General features: G+C 37.4%; 2 protein-coding genes across 6 annotated transcripts; one reads left to right on the forward strand and one right to left on the reverse strand.

Annotated features, from left to right (window-relative positions):
* Nucleotides 1–137: 137 nt before the first annotated feature.
* LOC139881995 (uncharacterized) lies at nucleotides 138–6,816 on the reverse strand. The gene is made up of 16 exons (XM_071866378.1): nucleotides 6,001–6,816; nucleotides 5,375–5,902; nucleotides 5,210–5,281; nucleotides 4,192–5,126; nucleotides 3,147–4,101; nucleotides 2,954–3,070; nucleotides 2,635–2,817; nucleotides 2,473–2,535; nucleotides 2,086–2,157; nucleotides 1,695–1,988; nucleotides 1,234–1,353; nucleotides 914–973; nucleotides 726–766; nucleotides 540–617; nucleotides 372–456; nucleotides 138–266 (listed from the first exon to the last, which is right to left on the reverse strand). The coding sequence occupies exons 1-16, from the start codon at nucleotides 6,814–6,816 to the stop codon at nucleotides 138–140; spliced, it is 4,548 nt and encodes a 1,515-aa protein (XP_071722479.1).
* Nucleotides 6,817–8,410: 1,594 nt separating this feature from the next.
* On the forward strand, nucleotides 8,411–14,236 carry LOC139881996 (cation-chloride cotransporter 1-like). 5 transcript variants are annotated; one of them, XM_071866379.1, is made up of 13 exons: nucleotides 8,411–8,535; nucleotides 9,427–9,561; nucleotides 9,741–9,822; nucleotides 9,992–10,083; nucleotides 10,303–10,417; nucleotides 10,757–10,857; nucleotides 11,013–11,074; nucleotides 11,154–11,381; nucleotides 11,838–11,952; nucleotides 12,045–12,239; nucleotides 12,350–12,750; nucleotides 12,848–13,009; nucleotides 13,149–14,236. In XM_071866379.1, the coding sequence occupies exons 2-13, from the start codon at nucleotides 9,455–9,457 to the stop codon at nucleotides 14,234–14,236; spliced, it is 2,748 nt and encodes a 915-aa protein (XP_071722480.1). In that variant the 5' UTR covers nucleotides 8,411–8,535; nucleotides 9,427–9,454. The 5 variants fall into 5 exon arrangements, with proteins under 5 accessions (XP_071722480.1, XP_071722481.1, XP_071722482.1 ...); XM_071866380.1 differs by having other exon boundaries at nucleotides 9,442–9,561; XM_071866381.1 differs by having other exon boundaries at nucleotides 8,411–8,531; nucleotides 9,438–9,561.
* The last annotated feature ends 2,979 nt before the right edge of the window (nucleotides 14,237–17,215 follow it).

Consider the following 17,215-nt stretch of genomic DNA (forward strand, 5'->3'; position numbering starts at 1 on the left):
CCCCCACCAACTGCCACCAGTGGAGCGACTTGCGCCCTTAAACTTGGTCTTTGACATTTTCATTCACATTGGGGCTAAAAAAAGTCGCTGACTGCATTGTGCTTAGTAATATACCTTCCCAAGATGTAGAAACAACACTATGATGTATTCATACTTGGAATGATTTTCGGAAGCAACCGATATGATGAAGACAATATATTTGTATCAGCATTGTCTGGGAGGCATGTGAGTTCACTGTCCAACACCGAATAAGCTTCTGAAAATGCCTGCATGATAGAACATATTTTGAATATAAGAGCCTAACACAAGCATCTGTGGATTCAATTTAACTTCAAAGATTACAGATGTAACTAGGGTCATGCAATTATTACCTTAATGCATTGATGTATGCGGAAGCAATTTCTTCCAACATTATTTGTTGGGAAAAGAGGATCGTCAATATGTATTGGATCAATGCTACAAAAATTTTAAAAAAAACTTTAACGAGACTCAGGAAGACTGTATTGAACCAAAAAGGAGAAAGGTAATTACAGCTATACCTGTGTCCCCTTTCCCTCTTAATGTAAACTCCACTTCCCTGTACAGATATACGCATTTGCCGAGGATCAAACACATTTCTACATCATCAAACAAATTTATTATTATTTTTTCAAAAAGATGTATAATAATAAAACTATATGCAGTTTGTGGCTTGGTTCACTGCAAGGGACTTCTGAGAGACTCACCCGAAGAAGTAAAGAAAATCCATCAGAAGACTTCCAAAGTTCTGTATTAAGGTGAAATTTTATAGTCAGATGAAGAACTTGATTATATATCCTAGATATGGATCTCTTAAAATGTTTTTTGTACAAAAAGGAAGGTAAGACAGAACGCTTTTTATAGTCTAACCTGTTAAAATACACAAAAAAGTTACCTGGTTAAGAGGTCGACCAAGATGATGCTCATGCTGCAAGAAGCGCGTGATGAGTAACACCTGCAAAAGAATGAATATTAATGGTAATAAGTCCATATGACAATAAACAATCTTTCCAAATTTCTACTCAAGTCATTACTCATGAGCATAGCTCCAAGCCATCGAGTGAAAGCAAGAAGTTCTGGATGATAAAAATGGAACATAACCTCACGCAACTCACATATCTATGTTTTTCCATATTAACTAAATTGTTACACCATAATTTCTTCATATTCCTTTCGATGTTATGCCATAGATGTACATAGGGTAGCATATCATACCAAACAATAGGAGCTTAAGCCACCGGAATATGATTGATCGAGGCTACGATCTGCCAAGAACTGTTTCAAGACCAATGCAAGAGGAATAGCAGCTGGAAATTGCTCAGTCAGCTCTTTCACCTGCGAGAAGGAAATTGAAAGAAATAAAATAATAGCATGAACTGAGATATTTCTGAAACATTCTCCAATCAAAACAAACAGCCTAACTTTATCTTGTGCACAGAAACAGGTTGAATACTAGCAACAGCATTAGCCAAAGAAAGAAATAACAAGAAATCTTACCAGCCCAAGGACGAGGCTAAAGTTTAATATCAGATTTTTGGTAAGTAAATAAAAAAGTTTGTGCAAGCAAGGATAATAATAGCAAAATCCTAAGCACTATAATACAATAAAATGGAGAAATCAATTGAAACATTTCAAAACATATTAGACTTAAGTAGTTATGTGAAGGAAAAAGATACCAATTCTGTCGTTTGAAGGCCAGTATGTGACGGAGTCTTGAAGCTAATATCTAGGCGGACCGATTTCACATCCTTTACACTTGCACAATTCATCTGCAAACATATTGGTGAGGCAGAATCTTCCAAACCAACCATATCAGATTTCAAATTACTGCTGTGCTCGTTGGTCAAGAGAGTTAGATCGTCATTTGGTGATTGACCATTGGAAGGTTCTTGCAATGGATCTTCTTTTGGCGATTGAGTAGTGTTGATGAGATCGTGAGGAACTTCCACCACAAGCATAATAATAGGTATCTAAGACAGGGAAAGTGTAACAACATTATGGAAACATGAAAGACAAGAGGCAGGTTCAAAGTGATGAGAAGAAACACAGACACAGTTAAGGCAGTACCGCTGTATTCTCCACTGTCTTCAAAGAATCATTTTTCACCCACTCCTGATTGGCAAGGTACCTGGCAGCGTGCTGGTAGAAAAAGCAAGTTGCTATTGAGTCAATCTTCCATAAGCGATAAAAAACAAAAAATTAATTCAAAAGAAAATAAGTAATACGTAAAAGAAAAAGAAAAAGAAAAAGAGAACCCTATGGTCAATTCATTGCCAATAAAACGTACAAAATACACAAGAAATAACATCTTCTTGATGCATGACACCGACCCAAGAGCAGAGCAAAAGCACGTGAAATATTATCGGTTTAATGTGCACAACACGGACAAACCAACACCCGGAACTGGGAATGTTCACCAAAAGTCACAACATTGCAAATGCACAACCAAATTACCTGAAGGCAAGTCTCCTTAATGCCGTTACGGCCCTCCAAAATCCCAGCTTCTTTAATAGGTTCCTAGGAAGATAAAAGAAAAGGAGTTGCCACTTTTTTTTTCCTAACAATCAAATGAAAGGTGAAAGTATACAAAAACGAGACTATTATTACGATTCTTACCAAGTTCCTGACAGGGGGAAGACAAACAACAAGGTCAACATCACTTGTCGGAAGGGACAAACCCGTTGCATTTGAACCAAAGACATTTGTCCGAGAACGGGGCCACAGGACCTGGAGAGACCGAGTAACACGCTTCAATGCCCAACTAATAAAGGGCTTCCGAGCTGTATTCTCAGCGGCAACCTTGAATGTCATGATAATAAACAATCACGTATTTAAAAATATAGAATTGAGACTGACGATAATCTAATGAAAATTGCAAATGGAAGTGAAGTATTATTAAGTATTTTAAAACAAAGCTGCTCATTTAAGAGTATACCTGTTTGCAAAAAGTGTCAATTTCATCATGAAGTAATCTGAGCATCAAAGATAGAGACCCCTTTGGCGTAGGACAGTTGTGCGACTCAGGCGGTTGTAGAGGAAGTGCTACGTCAGGCTGCACACCACCAAACCAATCAATGACTACAATAAAAAACCTCATAATCAGTTTGGCACAGTAATGTTTTACTTACATGTTCTTGGTCACGAGCTAACTGGGATAATGCAATCAAATGATCTTGGATCAAAGCACCAGGAAGAGGCTGAATCAAAGAGTGGGTGAGATTCTTATTTCTCCAGGAAGGCCAAACAACTTCCACACCATCCCTTCGTAGGCAACCCTCCTCCAAGTTAGTTCCATCATGATACCAACCTCTCACACCCCAATGTCTCGGGCTGGAACTACCGGATCTTACACTTGGAAAACCCCTGTGTCTCCTGGAATCACTAATAGGAGACGGTGGAGGAGGACGTGGAGCCCGCGGAACACAAAGCACTACAGGGGAAGGTGGCCGCTTTATCCTAGGTTCACGCTTTGTAGGAGGAACACATGGGCTTTTATGGTCATGACTACGCTTGAAATCAGATCTTGATCTTTCTCTTGACACATTCGGAATAATTATAGGCCGCAACATTGGATAAGGAAGTGAATCTCCCGACTTCCCTTCTGTATCACCAGCTAAAATTGGCGAAGAATCAGAGACTTCTTCATCCACAGTCACATCTGTTGTACTAGGTGAGTCCAATATTTTGCCAGATAATTCATTTCCATGCACAACATAACCAAGGTTATTATGCCCAGTCCCCAATGTATCAAAAGGAGAGCAAAATGGAGTAGCAGTAGGAGAAGTCAGGCCATTTGTACTATAGTTAGAAGAAAAGGCGACCATGTCATCAACGGCCCTATTCAAGTCTGCTTCATGCCATGCCCACGAGCTATCATCAGAACTAAGTGATGGAGGCCGAGAGAAACCTGTCCCTGGATGATCAGAAGGATCCCAATACATTACACCACCACCAAAGTATTGGTTATAATCTATACCTGAAACCGCGTGCACCTCAAATTCTTCCTCCGATGTCCAGTGGCTTTTACATTCATCTAGGGGATCAGGTGTATTAGTAGGTTCAGGTAAGTCCACGAAATCCGCACTATAATTTCTATCATCATCATTGGTTTTTGCAGCAACCTGCATGCTTTGAGCAGTGAACCTTTGCTTCAAGGAAGAATGTCGCCTTGACATAAAATTAGAGTCATAGCTACAAGTTAGTGATGGGACCAATCCACATGCACTTCTGACCATTGGTGGCCAATCTAGACTCATTGGCAAAGGTTGGGAAAGAATTGGACTGCCCCCTCCTTCTAAGGAAGGATTTCTAGCTCGATGTATAGCAGGAACAAAAGGTTGTCGAATGTGGTTTTGCCAGTTGTGACCATCCAGATGCAATCTATCAGTCATTGGTAGGAAATGAGAATTAATTGATTGAAAATAGACTGGAGCTACACTAGGCCACTCATATGAAAACCATTCCAAAGAGCTTGTTGCCCCAGGCTGATAAAATTTTTTGTTGTCTTGTTCTTCAGGGGGAGGAGAATCCTCCTTTCCATTGATAACTCCGACCATTTTGTCAGAAAAGGCTGGTTTCGTTTCAAACTCACCTTCATGTAAATTCTGTAAGTTAATGCCTACACTACAGCAGACACTACTACACTGTTTAGGGGCAGGAACTTCAAGAGGAGGTTTAGGATTGTAGTCAACTATACAACTTGGAGTCTCCAATCGGGAAGATGCCATTTGAATCTCGCTACTTTCCACGGGAAAATGGGGAGAGACGGCAATTGTAGAACTAACTATACAATCTTCATGCATGATTCGGCTGGAAATATACTCCGTATTATTCTCCGTGGTTGAACTGAGATGGCTTGAAGTGGAAGCAAATATGCCATTTCTAGTCAAGCTTTCATCAGATGCATCCTCAGAGTTAAAGTTATCCAAAACGCCAGATTTTTCCACCTTGTTTTGAGAAAGAAGTGAAGATGGGGATGTTTCATTGACCGTCCTTACAGAATTTCTAACTTCGACAGCAGCATCAAGGCTTTTCTTTTTCTTTTTTACCTTTCTATTATTCCTTGCCTTTGTTGGCCCCTTACCAACAACCAAGTCTTGGGCATGTTCCTGATGACAGGTTACCGGTTAGAAACCATTCAAGTCATCAAATAATATTATTCTGAGGAAGAGCTACCAACCATTTCAAATACCGGGGGTGATGTCTCTTTGTCGTTGTCATTTTGATGATGTATAATATTCAGACCTGCCTTTTTCTCAGTATCCTGTGATATCATTGAATTTGTTAAAAAAATATTACCAACGCAATACTTTGGTGGCCATGTTTGATTATAAAATGGATACCTTGAGATTTTTACTAGATGAGCAATCATGACCACAACCAATAGGCACGTGACTTTGCTTTCTCTTACTATGGGTCTTTCCTTTTTACGGCTGCCCGAAGCAGGCTTTTCCTTTGACTTTTTGGGTGCCGGCTTAATAGTATTATTACCTTCTCGAAGTAGTTCAAGTTTTGTGCAATCAAGCGAAATAACCATAAGAAATCCTCGCAACTTTCTTAGTATACAATCAGAAATGGTACTGATAGAACCAAATGCACTAAAAAACAGCTTCTCTACATCATATTCATCATGCTGAAATGATAACATCAAAGAAATAATATCATGAAGCAAGCGTACACCATCGAAGACATCGGATAAGTAAGTAGGTTTACTTGAAAGAGAAACAGGCTCCGTGACAATCCCAAAACCTGTATCAGCTGACGGTCTTGAGATGGTCCTTTGTGAAGTATGACAATTGCTATACCTTAATCCATTTTCAACTCCACTGAAAAGCCACCTCTTATCCTCTGATGCACTAGTGGCGCCCTTTAGAATCTCGGAAGTCTGGAGACTTGAATGAATCAAAATTATGATGTCTTTCTATACAAGTGTATTACAACACAGATACAGTAAAATGAAATAAAAGAGCAACAATATATTACCAGAGATTTTGCTGACTTCCCCAGTACTGTAACCAAGACCTTCTGCTTCAACACAGAATCCAAGTTCGTCCACCAATCAACACATGCCTTTTTCCTCCAATATAAATTGGCTGCAATACCAGCGGCATTGAGCTTTTCTCTTAATCTGACCCCTCTTTTCTTCCCACTGCCACAATTATTCAACCACGCCAATCTCAATGCCACCTCCAACCTATTCACAACAAACGATTCAATGGTGTAATACCCTTTCTCTTTTAACCACTCAAACTCCACCCAATCCGATCCCAATTCACTTGCCTCGCCTCTCAGAAAGCGTCCATTCGACACTCTGTCCATTATTTCCACAAATTTATCAACATTCTCAACAAAGTCCATACTCACGGTCACTGAATCCAGGCAAGTCACATAACAAGAACACTCCTCGATCTTCTCCCCTTCACTCGACGAGAACAACCGAATCGACTCAAAAATCAACCGTTCAAACTCGTTCGACTCGGCGACTCTCGCCAATAGACCAGTCGACTTCTTGTAACACAAACCAGGGAGGAATGGAGGCTCGGGAGAAGGAAGGTCTGGTAGTGTAATGAACCGTCCTTGACCTTTGTTATGGAGCTCACCTAGCATTTGAATGAGGAGCTGTGTGTGCTTGAAATCGACGGTTGTAAGGCAAGCTTGGCGTTGATGAACGTTAAGAGAGGCGAACCATTTCAGGATCGTCAACCTAGGGTTAGTGTTTGAAGGAGGAGAAACTGAAATTGAGGAATGATAGAGAGAGATGTGAGAGGTAAGCGAGTCAATGAGTTGGTTCTGAGCCATTCTGACCGAGTTGCCGTTGATGAGAGATGTCAGATTGGGAGCGATCTCAGGGTTGTTCGTTTTAGACATTGTTGTTTTTTTTTTCTTTTTTAATTAATTTTTCGAATATTTTTCCATGGGAGCTTTACTAATCCAGAAACGAAAACGCAGACTCACTCGTCGTTTTTAAGACCAAGACATTCTCTTTAATCATGTTCCTTTCGTTGTTATTTACTGTTTTTTAAATTATTGAAAAAATAAATAAATGAAATAAGAAATTTAATATAAAAATTTTATTTTGAGGCAAAATATAAAATCGGAGAGAAGAAGAGTTGTAGCTTGCAAAGTTGTAGCTCTGGTTTTTAGTTTCAGTTCATGAACTTGTCTTCCATTTACAAGTGTTCCTTTTTGTATCCTGATCCGATCCCAACTTGGCAATGGAGATGAAAGAGCAAAACATCTGTATATTTAATATTTTGAGTTTCTTTGAAAATATCGTGGCGTATATTTTGGCTGCTTGAAGTTAGTATGGAGAATTTTCAAATTTCGGTCAAATTTATTTTTCCTTCCATTTGACTTTTTCTGAAGCTGAACGTGAATATCTGACACTACTATTTTCCTTCTAGAAGTCAAGAATCCTGAATCCCGATTAAGATTGGAGCATTTTTGGTCGGGTTCAGCCGTATCCTCGCAGCCGCCAACAGCTAGACCTGCTCATAGACCGATTTGAATCTTGAACCGAATCGAAGACGGTCATGGTCAAATCCTAAATTGAATCGATCAATTCTGGTCGGTTCAATAAACCGGCTCGAAATCGGTGACACCAGCTCATGGGCCGGTTTGAAGCCTGGACCAAATCAGAAACGGCTCTAGTCAAATCCTAAATCGAACCGGTCGATTTTGGTAGGTTCAATGAACCAGCTCGGAACCGGTTACAGGTTCATGACCGGTTTGTTAAATATGAGACTAAGCGATTGGAGCATTGACAATGTTCCAATTTAGCAATGAAACTAAGTTCGAGTTAAACCTAAGTTCGAGTTGAACATTATTGGTGTAGCTTCATTAGAAAATTCCAATTGTGTAAATTATTTCCCATGCATTTCTTGTTCTAGACGAAGTTAAATACTTAGAAATCACCTTAATTTAATAGAGAACATGAAAATTCATCTAAGATATACATTCTCTAGAAAAGAAAATCAGTTTATAATTGACAATTTCAATTTTTCAACAATGTGTGATTTGATTGATCAATTTTTTTAACGACGTAACCCTCTGATTAACGCAAAGTGCAAACTGCTTAATCCAGAAACAAAAACGCAGACTCGCTCGTCGTTTTTAAAACGCAAGCGCGTGAAGTAAAACCGTAACACTCTCCTCATACTTGTCTTCTTAGAAAAGCGAACAAAACTTCATCTGGAGATTACGACTACTGAATATTCATACCAGATATCATATCAGTCTCTCTGCATGAGCAAGTTCCATTATACTACTGGATCTGAATAGTTTTGATTGTATCGGATCCAATCGACTTGCCCAGTGTTCGTCTGTGTGAGAGGGAAAAATGAATGGAGATATTGAAGGTGGCGTAGAAGGCGTGATTCAGCCGCCGCAACTTGGCCGGAAATATAGGCCGGTGGTGCCTCACGATCGCTCCGTTCTCGAGATGTCGAGTATGGATCCTGGATCTTCTTCTTCACAGTCTAATTTAAAGTAACTATCTCTCTCTAACTCACTCTGCGTGTGCTTGTCTAGCAAAGCAATGTATGTGTTAATTTGAATTTGGTTTGATGATTTGGAGAAGTCATTACTTGTATTTGTTTAGCTGATTGGATATGAATAAGGTGTAAATCGGATTATTGAAAAAGGAGCTTATGTCTACACTGGTCTGTGTGTTTCAACTTTCTTGTACTAATGCTGGTCAATTCGAGTCATTCAGATGAGTATGGTGTCATTTTTTCTTCGTTTACTCAGAATAGAATTAGCTATTTTTGCACCCTATCAGTTTATTTGTATCGCAAATCCACTTCTCCTTCTCTTGAAGTATAATGCTTTATTTTGATCTACATTTTTCACCTAAGATTGAAATGAAATCTGAAATCGCAAGGATGAATATGATTTCATTATTGTCATAGTTAAACTTTGTTTATGTATCACACTGCACACAGTTTTTTTTGTTTTGGCTCTATTGCGATTTGATTGATTTGTGTGGACAATTTTGGAACAGGATTAAAAATATAAGATCTGGAATTCCGTTATTCAGAGAATGTCAATACTCAATAGTCGACTTGTTACCCTTATTTTGTTGAAGGGGAAATTTAGATTCATATTTTGCCGAAATGCCAAGTGTTTAAATTGAACTATTTCTTTTTTATTCTCGGCCGTTTCAGTCTATTTGTTTTGAGTGGTTTGTTGTTTAATTAAGTTGCATAGAAAATCGTTCCCTTTTGATTTACTTGCTTGACGGTTGCCGAAACTAGGTAGTATCATCTAGTGTGCAGTTATTAAAACCAAAACATGTTGATATCTTTGTTTTGTAACAAATATTGAGTTGTCTGGTATATCATATATGGATATAATTAATTGTGTTTTATTGCCTTGCGGTTTTTCATTGTGATAAACATGTAATTGCAGGCCAATAGAAGCAAGTTCTCATGAAAATATGGAAGGACCAACTTCAGATAATACGGGGGCTAATGGCCCCAAGTCGGAGCATATATTGGAATTGTTTGGTTTTGATTCGCTTGTCAATATACTTGGTCTGAAGAGGTACTGATTTATACCCTTTTTTTCGTAGCGTCTCTACTCTCTACAATGTGCTGTGCATACTTTCTCGTTGCTTTGCGATATGCATATTCTTGGTCTTATCATTGCATATTTGAAAATTTCAAGTCATGTTTACTGAATAATTAGCTATTATCATTACCTTCTCTTCATTTGCATTCCAGTATGACAGGGGAAATATTTCAAGCTCCTTCAAGTCCTAGAGAAGGTGAAGATGCTCCTCCTAATTATGAACATCCACCACAGGTAGGCTACTTGAAGTTGATGCAGTCTCTTGCCTAACATTTTTCAGTTTGTCATTAGCATTTTAATACATGATGTAGCATCATTATCCATTTTCTGGAAGGTCTTAGGCTCTGTAGTTTTTGTGGATCTAATGCTTTTCCTGTATCATTTTTGTGTCCAAACAATGCAGTCTTCTGAGGTAAAACTGGGTACAATGATGGGTGTACTTGTCCCATGCTTGCAAAACATATTGGGGATCATCTACTATATTCGATTTACTTGGTAACTTTCATTGCCCTGAAGCCCCAGTTTGCATTTGCCGCATGCTTGCAAAACATAATTGCATTTGTTTTGAATGAATTATCTGCTAATGCTACTGAGCTACTCACCTTTAGTAATTTTCTATGATTTGAACTTTCTCTTTTGATCTGATGTTATGTTCATATATAATCCAGTCATATTCTTTGAATTTTATTTATTTATTCTGAAATTGTAATACAGGATCGTGGGCATGGCGGGTATAGGGGAATCACTATTACTCGTAGCGTTTTGTGGCCTGTGTACTTTCTTGACTTCGATTTCATTGAGTGCCATTGCTACTAATGGTGCGATGAAGGTACACAGAGTTTATAAAAAACTATTTCTCATTAAGCTTGTGTGTACCATTTCGCTGCAAAGTCCTATGTGTTTGTCGTACCAATCTGTTTTGTTAAATAATAATAATAATAAAAATTAATCTGAATTTCAAGGACGAGAAGTTAAATTTTAAAGTAGTTTTTAGATAAAGAATAAGAAATCTAAATCAGTATCTTTATTATTAATGAACCATTCAAGTGGCGACTGACATACAATAGGGGTTGCTTCCAGTCTACTGTATACTTATTTTTTTTCCCTCCAATATGCTATTTTTTTCCCAAATATTTAATGTTCCTGGTGTTATGTTTCTCTCATTTAGGGCGGAGGACCTTATTATCTCATTGGCCGTGCCCTTGGTCCTGAAGTTGGAGTCAGCATTGGATTATGTTTCTTCCTTGGAAATGCGGTTGCTGGTTCTCTGTGAGTGCTCTTATAATCTTTCAAATGATATCATCTGAGGAAATGATGATCTTCATTTTACCGTACTGGTGAAAACTTGTATTCTAAGTTTGATATGTGATTTATGTAAAGCATCTTTGTGAACATTCTCGCTTTCGTGGGTTATCTGGTTATAGGTATGTGCTAGGAGCAGTGGAAACCTTTTTAAAAGCTGTTCCTGCTGCAGGAATATTTCGAGGTGAAAATTGAGACACAGCTGACCTTTTTTTTTTTTTTTGGGTTTGCTTTTTTTTCACCTGTTATAATCTCCAATGCAGAGACTGTCACACAACTAAAAAATGGCACATCAGTTGAACCCATAGAAACTCCAAGTTCGCATGATCTGCAGATCTATGGCATTGTCATAACCATTCTACTTTGCTTTATCGTCTTTGGTGGCGTGAAAATGATCAACCGAGTGGCACCTGCTTTTCTCATTCCTGTTCTATTCTCAGTGGTATGCATATTTATTGGGGTATTTTGTGCACGCAAGGATTATCCTGCAAGTGAGTTCATCTTCTAATTTTTATTCATAAGCCCTTTTTCTTTTCTCTGTCTGCAATTTGCTTGAGATCCTTCTTGTATTCATTCACTGATATGCTTGCTCCATTGTGGATTTCTGCACCATTTTCAAAGCTGGCCTGATCTTTTATTGTTACTCACTGCGTCTTGGTATACATGTGTGTGTGTGTGTATATTGCAATAACTTGGTATATTTTTTATCCAATCTTTAGTAAGCATAAAATAACAAATACTCATATATAAATAGATCAGGTCAGTTTTGGCTGTAAGTTGGATCCACTTCTAGCCAGTGTGTCTTCCATCATTGGGACTTTGCTTGTGACTTTATGGCCTATATAAATCATAAAGAATAACCATCTATGTTTGTTTATGTTAACTATTTGCTTCCCTTAGTTTTTTATATGGATAAATTAGTTTTCCATTTTTTATGTATCATGCAGCTGGAATCACGGGCTTGAGTTTAGAAAGCTTTAAAAATAACTGGGCTTCAGATTATCAGTTTACTAATAATGCTGGCATCCCTGCCGCTGATGGCAAAGTATATTGGAATTTCAAGTAAGTCAAAAATAAATTTGCATGTTATCTCTAAGTTGGTATACCATATACTCCTTTCATTGTTTTCTAACGTTATATTTCAATATTTCCAGTGCATTGGTTGGTCTCTTTTTCCCTTCTGTGACTGGAATTATGGCAGGTTCAAATAGATCAGCCTCACTGAAAGACACACAGCGTTCAATTCCTATTGGGACATTGGCTGCAACTCTTTCAACAACTGCATTGTATATAATTTCTGTATTATTCTTTGGTGCACTTGCAACAAGAGATAAGCTTTTGACGGACAGGTATGATAATCAACGGTCGCAGTGCAACAAATTTTGTTCATTTATTTTGTTTTCTTAGGTATTGATTAAATATCTTATATTTCTAGTGCTGAAGTTTGATTCAAATGCAGGATGCTTACTGCTACTATTGCTTGGCCTGTCCCTGCAATAGTTTATATTGGGATCATTCTTTCAACCTTAGGGGCAGCTCTTCAAAGCCTGACAGGTGCACCAAGACTGCTCGCAGCAATAGCCAATGACGATATCCTGCCCATTCTCAACTACTTCAAGGTTGCAGATGGGAGAGAGCCTTATCTGGCCACCCTCTTTACTGCATTCCTCTGTATCTGTTGTGTCATCATTGGGAATCTGGATCTTATCACACCAACTATAACTATGTTTTTCTTACTTTGTTATATGGGTGTGAACTTGTCCTGCTTCCTTCTGGATCTTCTAGATGCCCCTAGTTGGCGTCCTAGGTGGAAATTTCACCACTGGAGCCTCTCTCTTCTTGGAGCTACGCTGTGTATAGGTATGCGCCTATTCTCATTTGTATTTGCAGTTTCTCGTTACTTATTTACCAATTGTCTTTAAGGATCATCTTGACCAACTGGTTTTCTTTGTTGCAGTGATCATGTTCTTAATCTCTTGGTCGTTCACTATAGTTTCTCTGGCACTTGCAAGCCTTATATATAAATATGTGAGCATTAAAGGAAAAGCTGGGGACTGGGGTGATGGTTTCAAGAGTGCATATTTCCAATTAGCCCTTCGCAGTCTTCGATCTCTGGGAGGTATGCATTTATTAGAAAGACTGCACCGTAATATAGCTTTGGGATGAATTGTGGCATCTTATTTGAACTGGATGATAAATAAATTACCATGTCATTAGATATTTCTACATTTATGGATTATTATTGATTATATGTGCAGCAAGCCAAGTGCATCCTAAAAATTGGTATCCAATCCCCCTCATATTCTGCCGGCCATGGGGGAAGCTACCGGAAAACGTTCCTTGCCATCCAAAACTTGCCGACTTTGCCAACTGCATGAAGAAAAAAGGCCGTGGAATGTCCATTTTCGTTTCTATAATGGATGGAGACTATCTCGAATGTGCTGAAGATGCCAAAACTGCATGCAAGCAGCTCGATACTTATATCGAGTACAAGAATTGTGAAGGAGTCGCAGAGATAGTCGTAGCCCCAAGCATGACCGAAGGTTTTCGTGGAATTGTTCAGACCATGGGACTCGGGAATCTTAAACCAAACATCGTGGTAATGCGGTACCCAGAGATATGGCGCCGGGAGAATCTGACCGATATTCCCTCAAATTTCGTAGGAATTATCAAGGACTGTATCGTTGCAAACAAAGCTGTCGTAATCGTCAAGGGTCTTGACGAATGGCCGAACGAGTATCAAAGGCAGTATGGGACCATAGATTTGTATTGGATAGTTAGAGACGGTGGTCTCATGCTTCTCCTTTCTCAGCTACTCCTCACCAAAGAAAGCTTTGAGAGCTGTAAAATTCAAGTCTTCTGCATTGCCGAAGAAGATTCAGATTCCGAGGCACTCAAGACCGATGTCAAGAAGTTCTTATACGATCTTCGAATGCAGGCTGAAGTAATCGTCATAACCATGAAATCGTGGGATATAAATGGTGAAGGAAATCAACAGGATGAATCTCTCGAGGCATTTACCGCTGCTCAGCGAAGAATCGCTGCTTTCTTGGCAGATATGAAAGAAAAAGCTCAGAGTAATCATACTCCATTAATGGCAGATGGGAAACCAGTGGTGGTTAACGAGCAACAGGTAGAGAAATTCCTTTACACGCAACTCAAGTTAAATACGGCAATATTGAGACACTCGAGAATGGCTGCGGTCGTGCTAGTGAGTTTGCCACCACCTCCGGTGAATCACCCGGCCTACTTTTTCATGGAGTACATGGATATGTTGGTAGAGAATGTGCCCAGGCTTTTGCTTGTAAGAGGGTACCAAAAAGATGTTGTAACTTTATTTACATAAGATTTTGGCAAATCTTTTTGTAATTTTCATAGTCGTGAAGTTACATTCATTCATTTTGCGTGCTTTGTTGAGCGGCATCTTGTTGTTTCACTCACTAGATTTTGTTTTTAGAATTTTCTCAGTTTGAAAAAGGTTTATTCGGATGTATAGTTTGATCGACTTTGTACAATACATAAACTCATTAATCCAATTCTCTCTCTCTCTCTGCCTGCCTGCTAACTGTATTTTCTTTTCTTTAGTGGTCAACTATTTTATTTGGTCCCTCACGTTTAGGTTATTAATCTTAACAAACTTTCATGTTTATTTACTTTGGCGTTTGTCCCTCACGTTTAAATGATGTTGTATATTTGAACCTTTTGTTCACATAACGCCGTCAAAATCAACTCACATGTCACCTAGGTGGACGTATATCCAATAATGTCCCTCCACCCGTATGTTCTATATGGCGCTTATCCCGCCTCAGTATCTTTCTTATCTATCCCCTTAACCAAACATGCCAATCTACAATCTTAACAACCAAACACCAAGTTAACCCCCCTCGCTTATGTTTCGGTTCTTGGTCCTCCCCAGTCCCACCTTCACCACTACAACTAGCACGGCAACACTCACCATTCACCGGGGATTGCTAATCTCACGGAATTTTTCGTCACCAAAACCAAAGCTCATTTTCGTGGATTTCACACTTTTGATCGTTGGATTAGCATTACCCCCATTCAGCAGACCACCGTCAACATTTAAACATCTAATTTCTTCAAAGATGTCCTGAAATTATTTGAACAAAATTTAGATCTTAAACACTATCGTCGATTAGTATTTTCTTTTTCTTTTTTTTATCTACAAGTTCATAAATTAAATTATCGTCCATTACTTGTTTTCATTTATTTTCACACTTTAGTGTATAAATTTTTGTTGCTATTCTGTTTTCACCCTTTTTTCTTGTCATCTTCCAAGTCCTGTCTCACTGTCACCTCATCATCCACACAAAGTCTCAACTCTCAACCTATTTTATATGTATTTTTCATTTTTATACCCAATTTATAAATTATAATTAATCATCATATAACTCATTTGAGTAAATTTAAAATTTGTTCTCAAACAATTGAATTTTATGCATATGTAGAAATTTAATACGTATTATGGAAGGTAGTGGAAATGAAGCAGATGAGAGAGTCATCAAAATCCTCGCCTATATGTATCATTATTAATTTGATATTCATATTGAATCATTAGTTTTAATTATTAGACCCTAAGAAAATATAATAATTAGACCATAGAAAAACACACATTTTAAATCAAATTACATACCATGGATGATACTCCGGACGAAGCACATCCGGTGACCGTAAAGCACACGGACAGCCACCCGATGATCCCCTCACGCGTGTCTCCTCGAGTGAAGAGGGACAAGGCTAGGCAGAAAAAAAATGACACTCCCATAACGGATGAGAGAGTCATCAACATCCTCTCCTATACATAATATACAATACAATTAGATATAGTATGTATTAAATATAATAATTAATAAAAAAATGATTTAATTTAACTTACCCTAGGCACCTCTTATAGTAGAAGAAGAGGCTGATATACAGAGCATTGGCCATGCAGCCGATGCAACTACTAATGAGTAGTGGCACGCCGACTGGGGCCACGAAGTAGACGAACACCCACACCATCGAGCTAGGAATGCCCGTTGACGTATCCCATACGTCGATCTCCGATGCATCTCTATGTGCATGGATAGTCTTCCCGAGCCCGAGCTCCTATTTAACAGAAAAGGAAAAAAAAAAATTAAGATGAAATCTAGATGTTAGAAAAAAATCAAACCTTAGAGTAGCGATCAATTTAATCTTTTTTAAGAAAACAAGAATTTATAATAATGTATATAAAAAATTTTTATGAGGTCCATTTTGCACAACGCTACCTCTCTTTTTTTTTTATGAAAGAAGTATAAAAGTTCACCTTTAAAAAAGTACAAAGTTTTATTAAAAAAAAAAAATTTAAAAAATACAAGAGTTTTATAGTTTATACCGACATGTATAAAAAATCTCAAGAGATTATAATATAAAGAAAAAATTGTACATCAAACACGTTGTTAACTAAAAAAATTGTTTGAATTATCTGTATATAAAAATGCTTTCAAAAAACTAAAATTAAGTATTTGGTCTTTAATATTTGATTTTTGAAACTATATTATCCCTCATATTTATATTCAGATATTTAGTCCTACGTTTAACATTTCATTAGGTGTTTGGTTCTTCGCCCGTAACGTCCGTTAAAAGTATCCAATTTGTTAAATTTGACCAATTATATTATGACATGTGGCAATCTAGTAGCTAGCCATTAGTGTGAATAAAAATGTCAAGCACGTAAATTATCTGTCGACAACTTTATTGTATCGTAAAGTTTTATTGTGTTTTTTTATAAAAAAGGTTTGATTTGTTATGTGAACGTGGTTACCAAAGGCGGATCCAGGATCGATTAGCGGGTAGGACCGAAAATTAGTAGGAATTTTTTTTTTTCAAATTAAACTCATTTTTATATGAAATTTAGTGTAATTATTTTTTTAAAAAAAATTACTGTAAACTTTTTTATATAGAATATAGGATTTTCTTTTTCAAATTAAAATCATTTTTATATGAAATGTAGTGGATTTTTTTTTAAAAGCGTAAAATTTTTTATTTTAAAAAAAATTAGTGTAATTTTTTTATATAGAATAAATGTAGTATTTTTAATGAAAATTTTAGTAGTTATTGATTAATAGAATAATCTTAAATATATTACAATATATTAATAAGAAATGATATAAAATATGGTATATTAAACTTATAATGAGAATGGACGACAATTGATAAAAATAAATTGAAAAGATTACATAAAGATAACAAAATAAATAGGAAAAAATGCACGAGTCTTGAACAAAAAAACCTCTCTAATACAAATATGCCACTGGACTACTGTACACCACTAAATATTTTTTAC

The sequence above is a fragment of the Rutidosis leptorrhynchoides genome, unplaced genomic scaffold, assembly GCF_046630445.1.
Source record: "Rutidosis leptorrhynchoides isolate AG116_Rl617_1_P2 unplaced genomic scaffold, CSIRO_AGI_Rlap_v1 contig217, whole genome shotgun sequence".
In the NCBI taxonomy this organism is placed as follows: Eukaryota; Viridiplantae; Streptophyta; class Magnoliopsida; order Asterales; family Asteraceae; genus Rutidosis; species Rutidosis leptorrhynchoides.

Excerpts from the sequence above, each read along its gene's own strand:
- LOC139881995 (XM_071866378.1), bottom strand. The coding sequence starts at position 6,816 with ATGGCTCAGAACCAACTCATTGACTCGCTTACCTCTCACATCTCTCTC. Across the intron at positions 5,903-6,000 it reads GGAAGTCAGCAAAATCTCTG|ACTTCCGAGATTCTAAAGGG; the intron begins GTAATATATTGT and ends TCAAGTCTCCAG. Across the intron at positions 618-725 it reads GATTTTCTTTACTTCTTCGG|AAATGTGTTTGATCCTCGGC; the intron begins GTGAGTCTCTCA and ends TTGATGATGTAG.
- LOC139881996 (XM_071866382.1), top strand. The coding sequence starts at position 8,459 with ATGTCGAGTATGGATCCTGGATCTTCTTCTTCACAGTCTAATTTAAA. Across the intron at positions 10,858-11,012 it reads AATGCGGTTGCTGGTTCTCT|GTATGTGCTAGGAGCAGTGG; the intron begins GTGAGTGCTCTT and ends ATCTGGTTATAG. Across the intron at positions 13,010-13,148 it reads CAGTCTTCGATCTCTGGGAG|CAAGCCAAGTGCATCCTAAA; the intron begins GTATGCATTTAT and ends TTATATGTGCAG.